The sequence below is a fragment of the Euleptes europaea genome, chromosome 11 (genome assembly GCF_029931775.1).
Source record: "Euleptes europaea isolate rEulEur1 chromosome 11, rEulEur1.hap1, whole genome shotgun sequence".
In the NCBI taxonomy this organism is placed as follows: Eukaryota; Metazoa; Chordata; class Lepidosauria; order Squamata; family Sphaerodactylidae; genus Euleptes; species Euleptes europaea.
Window position 1 is genome coordinate 55,366,417 of NC_079322.1, and position 14,114 is coordinate 55,380,530.

Here is a 14,114-nt window from a genome sequence, read left to right on the forward strand (position 1 = left end):
AAAGCCATGCTGGATCAGACCAAGGCCACTAAGTCCAGCAGTTCACACAGTGGCCAACCAGGTCCCTCTAGGAAGCCCACAAACAAGACGACTGCAGCAGCATTATCCTGCCTGTGTTCCACAGCACCTAATATTATAAGCATGCTCCTGATACTAGAGAGAACAGGTATGACTCATGACCAGTATTTATTTTGTCTAGTAGCCATGGATAGCCCTATCTTCCATGAACATGTCCACTCCCCTCTTAAAGCCCTCCAAGTTGGCAGCCATCACCACATCCTGGGGCAGGGAGTTCCACAATTCAACTATGTGTTGCGTGAAGAAATACTTCCTTTTTATCTGTTTTGAATCGTTCACCCTTCAGCTTCAGCAGATGACCCCTCTCCTCATAGAGCAGTTGCTCTAGTCCCCCAATCATTTTGGTTGCTGCTTTCTGCACCTTCTCAAACTCTGAAAAATCATTTTTTTAGGTGTGGTGACCAGAACTGTGTGGTGACACAGTATTCCAAGTGTGGTCTCACCATAGATTTGTACAAGCATGGCATGGACAATATTATTCAACACTTCAGTAATGGAACAGCTCAGGAAGTCACTTTTATAAGTGAAAGGATTGTGGCCTATTGCAATCTTCATTCATTTTACTGCATTGCCTTCTACCTTTGTAACCCGCTTTCTGCATTATGGTATGTCATTCTTTTAGACCAGTGATATCCACTTTGTGGCTTAGGAGCTACATGTGGCTCTGCTGAGCATTGTTCCCTAATGCTCCATATTTGCATTCCATATTTCAAGGTAAGTGAGCCAAGGCTCTTAACCAGTAGGGCTTGTGGTTGGTGGTTTGAAACAGCCGCTACCCAAGAAATGGGTAAGCTGTGAGCCTCCCTAAAGTACAGGTCTCATGCCAGGGGTGGAAGTACATGTGGCTGTTTTTGTTGATGATAATTGCAAATGTGGCTGTCCGTGAGATGCGGAGCGAGTACCACAGCTCTGGGCCGTTTTTTGTTTGCATTGTTTTCCAGTTGTGTGATCCTAGTCCTACTACCTTGTTTATTGTTTGCAGTTTGGTTTGAATTGATTTTTATGTTTTGTAATCTGCCTTGAATCTCAGTGAAAAAGGCAGGCTATAGATGAAGTCAATGAAAATAAATGTCACTAATAAATAGGGATAAAGCTGTCCTTTGTGTATCATCCCTTGTGAGTTTTCTTATGAAGTAGCTATAATATGGTCTAAATCCCAGACTGCGCAGTATGTCCTACTAAAATGAGTGAGTTTACTAGTTTGGAGTGACTGCCCAAGGGCTTCATAAACTTGCCTCAAATTGAAAAATTAGGGGTAGTCAAAGAACCTGAGAGGCTAAAATATGGTTGCTTATGTTTTGCCTGGAGAGCTACAAGTTGTGGCTAACTGATGTTCTAGAATATTAAATCAGTATGGCTCCCGAAACCACATGTATGGATCTTTAATTAAATATTCTTATATTTTGCTTTCTTTTTCTTTTGCTGTCAGTTTGCAGCCGACATGGTGACCCTGTAGGGTTTTCAAGGCAAGAGATGTTCAGAGGTGGTTTGCCATTGCCTGCCTCCACGTCACGACCCTGGTATTCCTTGGTGGTCTTCCATCTAAATCACTGGTTCCCAACCGGGGGTCCATGGACCCCCAGGGGTCCGCAAGAACTAAATTAAGGTCCGCGAAACAAAGTTATAAACCCATAATAAATTAATATTTTCAATTAAAAGTTCTCTATTATAAAATATATATATTCAAATATTATTCTAAGTTTATTGTTTAACTAACAGTTATGATTAAAGTTTATTTTCAAATTCTGTAATTTTTATTTTGAACCTTGGGGTCCCTGCACCGAACAAAAAAGTCCTAGTGGTCCCTGGTCAAAAAAAGGTTGGGAACCACTGATCTAAATACTAGGCAGGACAACCCTTCTTATCTTCCAAGTTCTGATGAGATCGGGCTAGCCTGTGTTTTTCAGATCAGAACGTAGTTAGTTATAGAAGCTAGTATTTTTTCATTATTTTCTGTATTCAACAGCAAAGCAAGTTGATTTTTTTAAGTCTTCATTATTATTATTTTAAATGTACTAGCTTTGCTGTTAAATATAGAAAATGTGGCAATTTAACATGACTCAAAGTCTGCTGGACTTTGTTCTTGTCCAGCAGACTTTGATTCATCTTAAACTGTTATATTTAAGCCCTGTACGTGGGGAGAGTGGGCATTAGTTCACAGGTCCCACCTCCATCTTTGTGAGATCTCTGGGTTTTCACAGTATGAATGTGCAGAGGAAGTATTTGTGCATATGCTCCCTCCCCATGATCAACATTCCGAAAGTGGGGAGGAAGCATACATGTGGACAATTCCATCATGTGTAGGCACTGTGCTCACTAGCTGGTGATTGCGTGGGCGGGGGGTAGAGCCAGTGCATTCATGCCCATTTTCCCTCCCCGAGCACTCAGTCAACACACAAGGGATCATCTGTACAAGGTTATCTTTGTTTTCAATTTTCTGGGTCTGCTTATGTCTATAATGAAGACTATTTCGGGAGACAAACTTGCTTCAGAGTGCTTGTCTCTCATCTAGTGCAAGTTCACAATGCACACTAGCAAATATTTTCTTAAAACAAAGAGATCAAACAAATTTGCAACAACTCTTAATACGCAACAATGGCATTGCCTAAAAATAATTTTATTGTGTCATCATGAACACCATTACATTCCTGTAATGAACCTTAGAGTCTTTTCAATTCAGTTGAGTACTTTGAGTTAATGCCTTTTATTTTCATAGGAGAATTGCTTTAGCTGTTCCAAGTTAGCCGAAATCCCGACGGCAAAGTTATGTATTCAGAATGGAATTTGATAAATACTTGATGTGACGCAGCAGAAAATGGATCAATGTTTGTGTCCTAAAAAAAAGATTTGGTTTTAGAAGACAGGATTTTTCACATTTAAAACAACCACCACTCTATGAAAATGATTCCTAACTAAAGGACTCGATCCAAATAATTATATGCGTGCCTGCAGCAGCCAGTGGTGCACCAATGGCTCTTGCAGAGGGACCAGTGATGCTGAGTAGAAGCCTTCCACAATGAAGCTGGTTCCTTGGCTGCCAAGTCCTTATTCAGTACAGAGCTGCCTGACCAGCCAGAATGAGGCTTTGTCCTGTACCATTTCTGCACTCCACAAAAAGCTGTGGGTTACCCCAGAACACACATTCTGTTTCTGATGCCCTGCTCTGCGCGAATAAGCATTTGGGAACCTAGAACCAACTTGATCCTCATCCTCTCATAGTCATAGCCCCTATCAGCTCTGTGGTGGAATGGGAACTAGGGAAGAGGAGGAGGGTGTTAGGCTCAGACGTGGTGCTCCTTTCTCCTCCTGCTATTCCCAGTGAAGAAGAAGAGTTGGTTTTTATATGCCGACTTTCTTTACCACTTAAGGGAGACTCAAACCAGCTTACAATCACCTTCCCTTCCCCTCCCCACAACAGACACCCTGTGAGGTAGGTGGGGATGAGAGAGCTCTATCAGAGCTGTGACTAGCCCAAGGTCACCCAGCGGCTTCGTGTGTAGAGGCGGGGAAAGAAATTCAGTTCACCAGATTAGCCTCCGCCGCTCATGTGGAGGAGTGGAGAATGAAACTGGTTCTCCAGATCAGAGTCCACAGCTCCAAACCACCGCTCTTAACCACTACACCACGCTGGTGCACTTGTAAAGGGGGAGGGACAGGGCACCTGCCCTGAGTCCGCTGTGGCGTTCTCCCTGGCTAAAAGCTGATCAGTGTTGTCGACGGCTTCATTCAGAGAGTCATATCTTGGTGCTGAGCAGTTGGATGCTATTATGGCAACTCCGTCAGGATAATAAGGATATACACAAGATGCAAGGGCTTCTCTATTCACACCCGAGCAGTTCTGCATACAGATAATATTTCTCAGTGTGGACCACCATCACTAGATTGCAATCCCCAAGTCATACAGATGTATTTAATGGGCCCGAGACAAGCCAGGACACTCCCATTCTTGTCAGCATTGAGCGGTGCACACAATGACAGATCATAGCATAACATCAGAAAGTTGGTGAAATGGCAGTAAAGCCCTGTTAGTGGAACTAATCGTGAAGGACAGGGTTAGCTCTCTCCTGCTGAAATCAGTGGGACAGGAAGTGCTTCAATTTGGGTGAATTATGTCCACGTGTAATAGAAATGGCATGTTCTATTAAATGTGGACACCATCATGTAAGCATTTCCCCCACTGATTTCAACAGGAATTAAGTGTGTCCTGGATTGAGTTTAACACCAAAGCTCATAACTGTAACATATAACACACTGTAATATGGATGTTGAACCATAGCTCAACAATGATTAACCAAGCCAGATTCTTATGCTTACAATCTAAGCATACATTATATTCAAAGCCCCACATTTTGCCTACAAGGAGCACAAGACACAAGTAAAACCTGTTGGCTTAAAATTTAGACTGGTTCAAAACTTGCATTCTGAGCTGCAAGTAGCAGTTTGATGGGCGGAATGCTAGAATTTTATCCAGCCATTGCGATGCGGTTTCCACCATAAAAGAGGGGAAAGAGATAAGCAAAGAATATTTGGAACTCAAAGAGGGACATTAGAAAAGGAACACTTCAAGACAAATTCCACTAGATGTCAGTACAAGATCTCTGGAGCAACTCAGTACAGAGCCGGATGGGTAGCCTTGTCAGTCTGTAGCGGCAAAATAAAAACAGCTGAAGCTCTGACTCACAAAAGCTTATGCTGAAATAAATTCTTTTCATCTCCATAGTGCCACTGGACTCCTGCTTTATTTGTGCATAGATTTGTATAACAGCACTGTAACCTAAACCTGAAGTGATTCAGTCATTACGGGATGCAAGGCAGCACCTTTTTAAGAAGGCAATGAAAAAAGAAAAATTCTCTGAACCCAACTCAGGTTTCCCACAGCCTCACAGCAGCTGGGGAATTGGGGGTTGGTGGGGGGGAGGAGAGATTTGGGGTTTGCTATTTTATTTCTGGTTTTAAACTGGGTCCCACACTGTTCCACAGCATTGCTAGCGTCTGATAAGCCATACAGCTTGGTGGTGCAGTCAGGCGGGGGGCTCAGGGGTTACAGGGCAAAAGGGAGTTGATAGCAGTGACTGGACCTCTGGGTGTGGCCCTAAAGGAGTGTCTGAGCAAAAATGATGGCTGTCCAGGGTAGCCCATCAGCTGGGCCATCCTTTCTCCCCCTTTTACGAAGGTAAAATGTCTACACAACTTTGGCCTGCCTCGGGCCTCTCCTCATGTAGTAGGGTGGCCAGCTCTGATTGGGAAATTACTGGAGATTTTGGGGGTGGAGCCTAAGAAGGGCGGGGCTTGGAGAGGGGTGGGTGTCCTGTCCACCATATCGGTACCTTTCCCCTGTGGGCTATGGGGGGGATGCTCCTGCCACAAGGCTCTGTTGGGGTTGCATTGCCATGAACACAACCCCCCTTGGAAGATGTTCTGCTAATTCTAAACTTACTACTATACAGTATCATAGGTACTTTGCACATGGTCAAAGGCTTATTATTTCACATTTCCAGGATGGAGCCCAGACACTGAAAACAGATTCTTTTAATGCTAAACTCTGCTAGATTAAGTATCTTTATAATGTGGCTAAAATAAGTAGCATTTTTTCATTTTAGAGAAAGAAATTGTGTGAGTTTTTATAGGTTGGAGTGAGATTTTTTTTTGGGAGAAAATGTGTATAGTCAGAAGCAAATTTCCATGCCATTTTAAAACCATTGATGAACTTCTTGTTTCTGTGTATGTGTTACCACCACCACCACCCCGAAAAAAATCTGAATTAATTAAGAAGGTCTGCCCTGTGCTATGGCTTAATAGCTACCCCAAAAGAGTTGGGGTTCACCTATGTCTGGAATCCATAGATGCCCTCCCACATGCAAGCTATTCTTTCACCCATGGGTATGAAAAAATTTCATATTTGTTAATGGGAAGACCATGGCACTCTGCAGATGTTTAAAGGCACTCTTTGTAAATATCATAGAAGTCCTGGTGTGAAGAAGGGAAAAATGCTTAAAAACTGCAGCCCTAACTCACCAGCTGTCACTGGCCCAAGAAACTCAGTTTTGATCACACCATAATCCCACATACTGACAAACACAAATAATTAAAACCTACCGTTCCACAGTATGGTCCGATCTGTGGATGGCTACTGTCTGGTCCATTATAGAGTATCAAATAGTTCCTAGTACAATCACCTGGGTCATCGATACTGATGAAAACAAAGTTTATGGTGACAATACGTCCTTTGGGGGCTTTGATGACCCATTCACAGTCTGTCTGATTAGGATAAGATGCTGGGTACTCTGGGCTAGTTAATGAACCAGCCTCACCATATAAGGTGCCACCACATCCTGGAAACAAAGAATGCAAGGCTCAGTTATATTTGCATTTTCTGATTGGGTATCCACAGTGCAGCAATAAAGTAAGCAGTATTGAAGGTGCTCTTGCTATGTTGGGGATATTTCTCAAACATGATTCATTAGGGTGCCGCTCCTCTTAGTCTTGAACAATTAATTCCTCAAACTGCAGATTACTGCATCCCTGGGTGGAACGGAGCAAGTGTAAAGCATGCAGTAAACTGCAGTTTGAGGAATTAATTGTTCAAGACTAAGGGGAGCTTTATGAAGTGGAACTGACGAAGGACATCAAAATGGAGGAACTCGAGAGAACCGTCTTCCTTCTGAATAAGTCTGCATACTCCCATGGAATGACAAGTTGAACTATTTGGGACTATATATGTTGTGTATTCTGAACTTGCACACAGTGAGAAGTGTTCTGATCATTGGCAGGATACTTTAATATGAACTGAGCGATTGTATGTGATTTTTCTATTGTAGGTTTAGTTGATGGGTAATGTGTGAATACCGTATTTTTGGCTCCATAAGATGCACTTTTTTCCTCCTCAAAAGTGAGGGGAAATGTCTGTGCGTCTTATGGAGTGAATGTGCGCACAGAACCGGCTGGGCGCGCTGGGAGGCGGGCGGGGAAAGCCGGCTTGCGCCGTTCCAGCGCGCCCAGCCGGCTCTGTGCGCCCCGCCCACCTCCCAGCTGGGAAGCGGGGTGGCTCACAGAGCCGGCTGGGTGCGTCTGTGCGCCCCAGCCAGCACACAGAGCCAGCTCGGTCGTTCCAGCGCAAGCCGGCTTTTCCCGCCCCGACAGTCAGCTGGGGGGGGGGGCGTCTTATGGTCAGGTGCGTCTAGTGGAGCGAAAAATACGGTACATATGAAAAATTTACACTGCATTTGTGGTTACTGAATGCCCATCTGTGTTGGATTTTGATGTGACTACTATTATAACAGAGAGGTGTCATATTTTTGATAACAAGGCTGTATGTTAGCTGAGACAGTGAAAGAGCAATGGCAAAACAAGTAAAAGATACTCTGCCCATGTTCAGATTCATTCTACTCAGGTTGCCAGGTGTTTGAAGTCTAACTTTTATGAGAGGAAGGGGTCTCTATACATACTTGCAGGTGGATCCAGAAAATTTGGAACCAGATGAGGACAATGAGGGACTTGGTACGGATAAAGAAAGACACTATACTCAACTGTGATTTTTAATATATGATAAACATATATTAGTTTCTTGCCTTGAAAACCATACTGGGTTGCCATAAGTCAGCTGCAACTTGACAGCACTTGACACACACACACAAACATTTATGAGATGATAAACACCAAGTGCTATAATGATTGTTATCTTGTGAAGATAGTGTTTTTGATATTTCATTCATGGGAAATCTGCTTTCTCCAGAGTGCTAGTCTACAATGCAAGGCTTAAAAAAACACCAATACAATCAAATGTTCACTTCTGCTTGAACCAAGCAATGTTCAATGCCATTTGAAAAACTTAATTTTAACCCTCACTCACAAGAAAACTTTTGGACAGTAACATTGCTAGTTTTTTTTACCGAAAGCACCTTTCCCCTCATTAGCCTTTGCAAATGTACACAAGAAGAAGCTTTGTCCGATTCCTCTCCTAGACAAAGGTCAGGTTGGAAAACAACTAGAACTTTCTCAGCAGTGGTGTCTTTCTCCTTCCCTAGAGGAGAACACTAGGCTAGCATGTTCTTACTATGCAGAAATTACCTTTTCTTTCTGTTATTCAGAACAGTATTCAGAGAATGTTAATTCTGACACATCATTAGGGTTGCCAACCTCCAGGTAATGGCTGGAGATTTCCCGTTATTACATCTGATCACCAGGCAATAGAGATCAGTTCACCTGGAGAAAATGGCTGCTTTGGAAGGAGGACTCTATGGCATTATACCCCGCTGAAGTCCCTCTCCTCTCCTCCCCTCCCCAAACCCCCCCTCCCCAGGCTCCACCCCCAAAATCTCCAGGTATTTCTCAACCTGGAGCTGGCAACCCTACACATCATAATGTTAAATTCTTCTCTCTTTTTTAAAAATTGTTCTATTGCTTTAGTTGGTTGTATTTTAGTTAATTGTTCCTTGTTTGTTATAACTCATTATTTATGATGTTTATAGTTTTTAACCTACCCTGAGGGCATTGTTAAGGCCAAATGTCAGGTTTAAATAGAAAAATAGAGTTGAAAGCAAATGTTAGTACCTGTTGGTGATGAAGTCCAGGAAATCTCATATCCATGACGAGAAAGTAAGACATCACTTATGAAATTTAGATATATAACATGGTTTCTAGGAAAGACAGGGTTAGGTAGGGTGCTTCCACAATATTTGCCAAGCAGCGGAGAACTTGCATCGCTACCATTTCTGACCTTGAAAAGAGCACACAAAGCTTTTGTTACCAACAGCAGGACTGTTAAGGAAGAAACAGCACCGCAACTTACCCTGATGAATTCATTAAAGGTGTATCACTATTGAAGCAGATTCCCCCCCACCATCCCATTTGAAGGGGTGATTATTACAAAGCCTTTGTTATAATGGGGCCATGCTGACTTGCAAGATATTAGACCCAGCTTTGTGTGGTGAAGTGATTTGTGAGCTGGTCTAGGATAAAGGAGTTTTGGATCAGCAACTCTCTGCCTAATATACATCACAGGCTAGAATGGGAGCTGGGCAAGATAAAAAGCGAATAATAAAACAGCCATGTATTGGCACAGGGTAGTAGTGTCATGTATACTTCTATGAGCTCTGTGGAAGATGGAGAGGATAAACATGTAACATATACATAACCACTGTCAAAGGTGACCAGGGCAGACTGTTGCAGGAAACTGAGCAATGGAGTCTCCTTGTTGGTAAAAAGGAGCTGGAAAGTTTTTGTTAGTATGTATGCCAGAGACTAAGGAATAACTCAGCCTGGCATGATAGTCTACCTCATTCTCCTACAGGTCCCTCCTTTGGTCAGAACTTTATTTGCCATTCTAGTTGAACCTTTTTGACAGTTCTGTGGTCTCAAGGCCTTTCATGTCAGTGGATTTTCACTTTAAACATTTCATTTGTACAGAGAACGTGGGCTGTTACCTGCTGGCTCAATGATTTTCTGAGCAATATTAGGAAAAATGTAGGGGCACTGAGAAACCAACAGGACCTTCCACCCTGCCTCCCCAAAATCACGAGAGCGAGCTAAGTGTCATGACAAGGTAAAAGAACAGCAAACAGTGGTCCCTGCTGACAATTAAAGGGGAAGATGAAAGTGACAGCAAAATCCTGAAAAAAGTCCTAAGAAGCACATGATGGTGGCATACCTCTAAGAAGTCATTCTGACATCCAAAGTCCTCTAGATTAAAAGAAGTGAAAAAGAGAGAGAGGGTGTGATTTTCCGGGGCTCGTAGAATAATGGTACAATTCAAATTATTAGGATAAGAATCAGGCCAGCCTGGGCTTTTCAGGTAGCCAAATGACTGATTGTATTCCCTGCTGCAGCCTGTTAGGGAGGGAAAAAACCAAAATGCAGTTTAGCTCTTTATCATGCATTTTAAGAAAAAAAAAAGTCATGCACATATAAAAATTGTGTTAAATCTTACCTGAAGCTTTATAGGAGAAGCTGAGTCCATTGTTAGTCATATAAGCTTCTGATCTGAAAATTATAATGGCAGTTCGTCGGTAAGAATAAAATTCAGGAATCGTAAAGTTTTCGGCTCCACAGAACCTGTGGACACGGTTAGCATGTTCTTGATTGCTCTGAAATATAAAGTACAAGTTAACAGATGACCATGCACTCTAATATTAGCATACAGAATCCAAGGAGAGAGTTCTTCCATAGCAAAGTTCGACAGTGAAAATTGAGAGTTTCTGCCAATGAGGAAATCTCCCCAGACAAAAATCTGGTAGACCTTTGGAAATCAGACTGGGAACCCCTAACTGCGAAGTCAGACTGGGAACCCGCAAACCATCCTTAGCATTCAACAATACTCAGCAGAACCCATTTTATTAACAATCCTCCAGTAGGGCTAAGGCAGCAATCCTAAAAGCACTTTCCTGGGTCTCCAGTGAATAAAACAGAACTTACTTTTGAGTAGACCTGCATAGGATTGCTTTCTAAATAAATGGTTCCCAACTTTTTTGGTGACTCACAAGACCAAATTTACTTGGTATGGTGACCCAAAAATTTATTTTCACATGGATTTTGAACTTTACGTCTTTTGCAGCCATTGGTGTCATACATTTTAATTGCAAGTTTTCCTATTTTGTAACCATTTCTTGAGGCATCCAAGCAAACATTTACTTAACACCCATATTAATGTGGAACTTGCTAAAATATTTATTGTACTTAAAAGTTATTGTTTATGGGAATGTCAGAATGCTACCATTTGACTGCACGTTATAGCTTTGTAAATTATAAAAAATTATTCTAAAAGCATACTGTTACACAAATCACTGTTACCTGAAACATAACCTGTGATGCCCCCAAGGCCCTCACCCCAGGGGACCCCCATTTTTGTCGTGGCTTGTTGCCCCTTTTTCTGTACACATGTACACCTTAGTGTGGGCCTAGAAATTATAGATGGAGTCTGAATTAAAGGATATCAAAAGGCAGTGAGTCATACTAAGGTGGAAAGGAATACAGGGCAGCTCCTCTATCAATCATGCAAATACCTACCCTAAGACGGATTCAGTCAAAGGCCATTTTCCCCAAGGACCTTGGAGCCTCTTCCCAGTTAATTTGATCCTAACTAATGACCCAGATCTCCAAAAACAATAAGCAATGGGACAGATTCCATCAATTTCCTCCCAATCTCAAAGTTCCAGTACCTCCTCAATCATAAGGAGAGCCCCGCCAGCGATACTTACATATCTAACTGTCAAATCTCCCCAAGGGAACCTTTTTGATACTCTCAATGCAAAAGCGGAAGACTCCCCTCCACAGTAAAGACAAAGGATTTCTTTTCGGGCTTGGACATCCTCGAAGCATTTTTATTATCCCAACATTCCAGTGCCAATGCCCCGACCCCTCCTCAGTCTCAGCAAAAGGGTATAAGAAGTTACCCCTTATCCCCATTTTTAGTAGCTGGTTGTGGGCTCATGTTGTTACCCCAGCCTCACGGTTGGCCTCCCACTTCTTTGCTCTGCAGACCTGTCTCTGCGCCTCCTTCTCCTGCCTGGTCAGTTTCAACTCCCAATGCTGCTTCTTCACTGATGAGGACAACCCCTCCCTCTTCTCTCCAGGAGCAGGCTCCTATGTCTCTTTTCCCTCCTTTCAGTTTCATTCCGTAGTAGGTAGGCATTTTTTTTGCTAGGGGAAGGTTTTGTGTGGTAGTTATCTGAAGTCTTCTTTTCTGTAATTTATTTCTGCTCTGCCATATTGCTTAGACCAATTACAATTTTAAATAAAAAAACCCCTTCTGTTTAAGAGTCTTATTCCTCTCATTCTTTGAGTCTTGGTCTGAACCTGAACTTTGGTATACATAGGCTAACAGTCCCAAGTACTGAATACTCAATATACACGTTTGTTCGGTGGTAGCAAGGGGACACTTTTGCACATTACAGCCCTGACACGCGTGTGCAGATTTGAGTAACACCTGGTACTCCATTTGAGGGTATTCAACCTCAAAATATGCTGTACAGTCCATCACATTTTTATCCCATCGTTACTCCAAAGACCTCAGGGAAGTATAAATTTTATCCTCAAAAAAGCTCAGTTAGATAGGTCAGTCTGACCATCTTGAGGTAACCCCATGAGTTTCATGGCAGAATGAGGATTTGACCCAGTCCTGATCTGATATGCACCACACTTTCCCCCATTTAATGTGTAGTCCCACTTCCACCTGTAGGTTGAAGTGAGAAATCCATTCTCAGAGCTTTAAATAAAAATATCCTTGTGGTATTTTTGTGTTCATTTAATTCTCTGGGTGGGAGTGTGTCCAACATACTCTTTAAAGGGGAGTCAGTGAATCAATAGATCTCTCTGGATTGAGCTGAAGAGCAGAAAACTAATTCCCATAATGGCTGCCAAAAAGTAGATTTTGGAGTACAGCCAACATTTTTGGCAGGGTTTCTGGGTTTTAAATAGTTGCACCACAGGCAGAAATTCAACAGACAAGCTTCCGACCAAATGGAAAGGCAGAGAATCCTTTAAAGCAGCTCTTAAAAGAATAAGAAAGGCGATTTATCAAAAAAGCTCCAGGCTAACCAATGGAAATTTGTTTGGAAAGGGAAGAGGGGACAGTCAGAGCATTACGATCGTCCAATAATGACAAGAACAACCTCCAATCACATCCCCCTTTCTGAAATTTATCACCTTGGACTGCTCACCTGCCTGCAAAGGTCCTGCAAGCGCTTCTCAGCATTACTCGCCATTGTGGAGAGGGAAGGGCTAATGCGACAGGCTGTGTCAACTCATGGATTGACAAGGAGCTGCAAGCACAACACGCCCCTCAGAAAGGGGACTTGAGGCCCTGCCCTTTCCTCACTCTCTTGCCTACCCCAGTAGCATTAAAAGATCCAAGGCTTAGATAATGAGGAAACACAACTGTTCCAGTCTCCAGCTGCAAATGTCTGCGACCCACAGTCACAACCTTTGTGATCCACTTTTGAGAAATGCTGCTCTAAATGACTTACCAGTGATTATACTGGTCAAAGACCGCAATAAATTTTATGATATGAATGACTTACCAGTGGGAAGTCCTGGAGCTCCAGATAATTCCGAGAGCAGTCTTGACTGGAATGGAGGTGGAATTCCTGTACTACTAGCTTGACTTGCTGTTCAGGAGGGGCATCAATTACCCATCTACAGACAGTAAATGGAGGATAGGCATGTGGAAAGTAGGGTGATGTCACAGTTTGGGAGACAGAAGTTGCATTATATGTACCTCCACACAGTCCTGTTATGAACAACAACAGCCAGTTAATAAGGTTTGCTGGTGTAAAAGACACTTTGTACTTCAATTCACCATCTTAAGCTGTAGCCCTAAAACAACATTTGCTTGGAAGTATGTTTTGTTCAGATCAGTAACACTTTCAGGTAAAAGCAATGAGGAAAGAAAACTAGCTGTACAAATTCAAAATGAATAAATTCTATCTTTATCCATGCAAAAGATTTGAATAATTTCTCTGTTAAAATACTTGAAACACCATACCATTTCACATTGACCTACACTAGTATACCCATAGCTAGGGTTGTCAAATCTGGGTTGGGAAATTGCTGGAGATTTGTGGGGTGGAGCCTGGGGAAAGGTTAGTTTGGGAAGTAGAGAGACCTCACTGGGGTATGATGGCATAGAGTCTAACCTCCAAAGTGGCCATTTCCTCCAGGGAAACTGATCTTCGTAGTTTGGAGATAGTTGTAATTCTGAGATATCTCCAGGCTCCTCCTGGAAGTTGGCCATGCTACCCATAGCCCAGTCTCAACCATATCCCACCAAGTTGTGCCTCAGACCTCCCCAAGCCTCCTCTCCCCAATCAACTTTAAGGGCACTTTCCCTTTCCACCAGGTTCCAGTCAGGTCAGGGTATGTTGGGTCTTCTCTCAGGGCTGATCTGGGCCACTGAATTTTTTTCTACGCAGGAAAACCTGCTTTCACTGCGGCCTTTAGCTTTCTAAGTGACATGTCTAAACTCTATAACTACTTTTCATTAGCTGTGAGATGCTCAGTGAAGTCATACAAGATAAAGGAACATTGACTTGTTTTGTGTCATC

General features: G+C 42.7%; 1 protein-coding gene across 1 annotated transcript in view; it reads right to left on the bottom strand.

Annotated features, from left to right (window-relative positions):
* Positions 1-2,804: 2,804 nt before the first annotated feature.
* CUBN (cubilin) overlaps positions 2,805-14,114 on the bottom strand; it is a 157,887-nt gene continuing 146,577 nt past the window's right edge. The window contains 6 exon segments of the mRNA XM_056857098.1: positions 2,805-2,912; positions 6,175-6,410; positions 8,629-8,794; positions 9,725-9,903; positions 10,004-10,160; positions 13,092-13,300. Coding sequence (XP_056713076.1) covers positions 2,805-2,912; positions 6,175-6,410; positions 8,629-8,794; positions 9,725-9,903; positions 10,004-10,160; positions 13,092-13,300 — 1,055 coding nt within the window.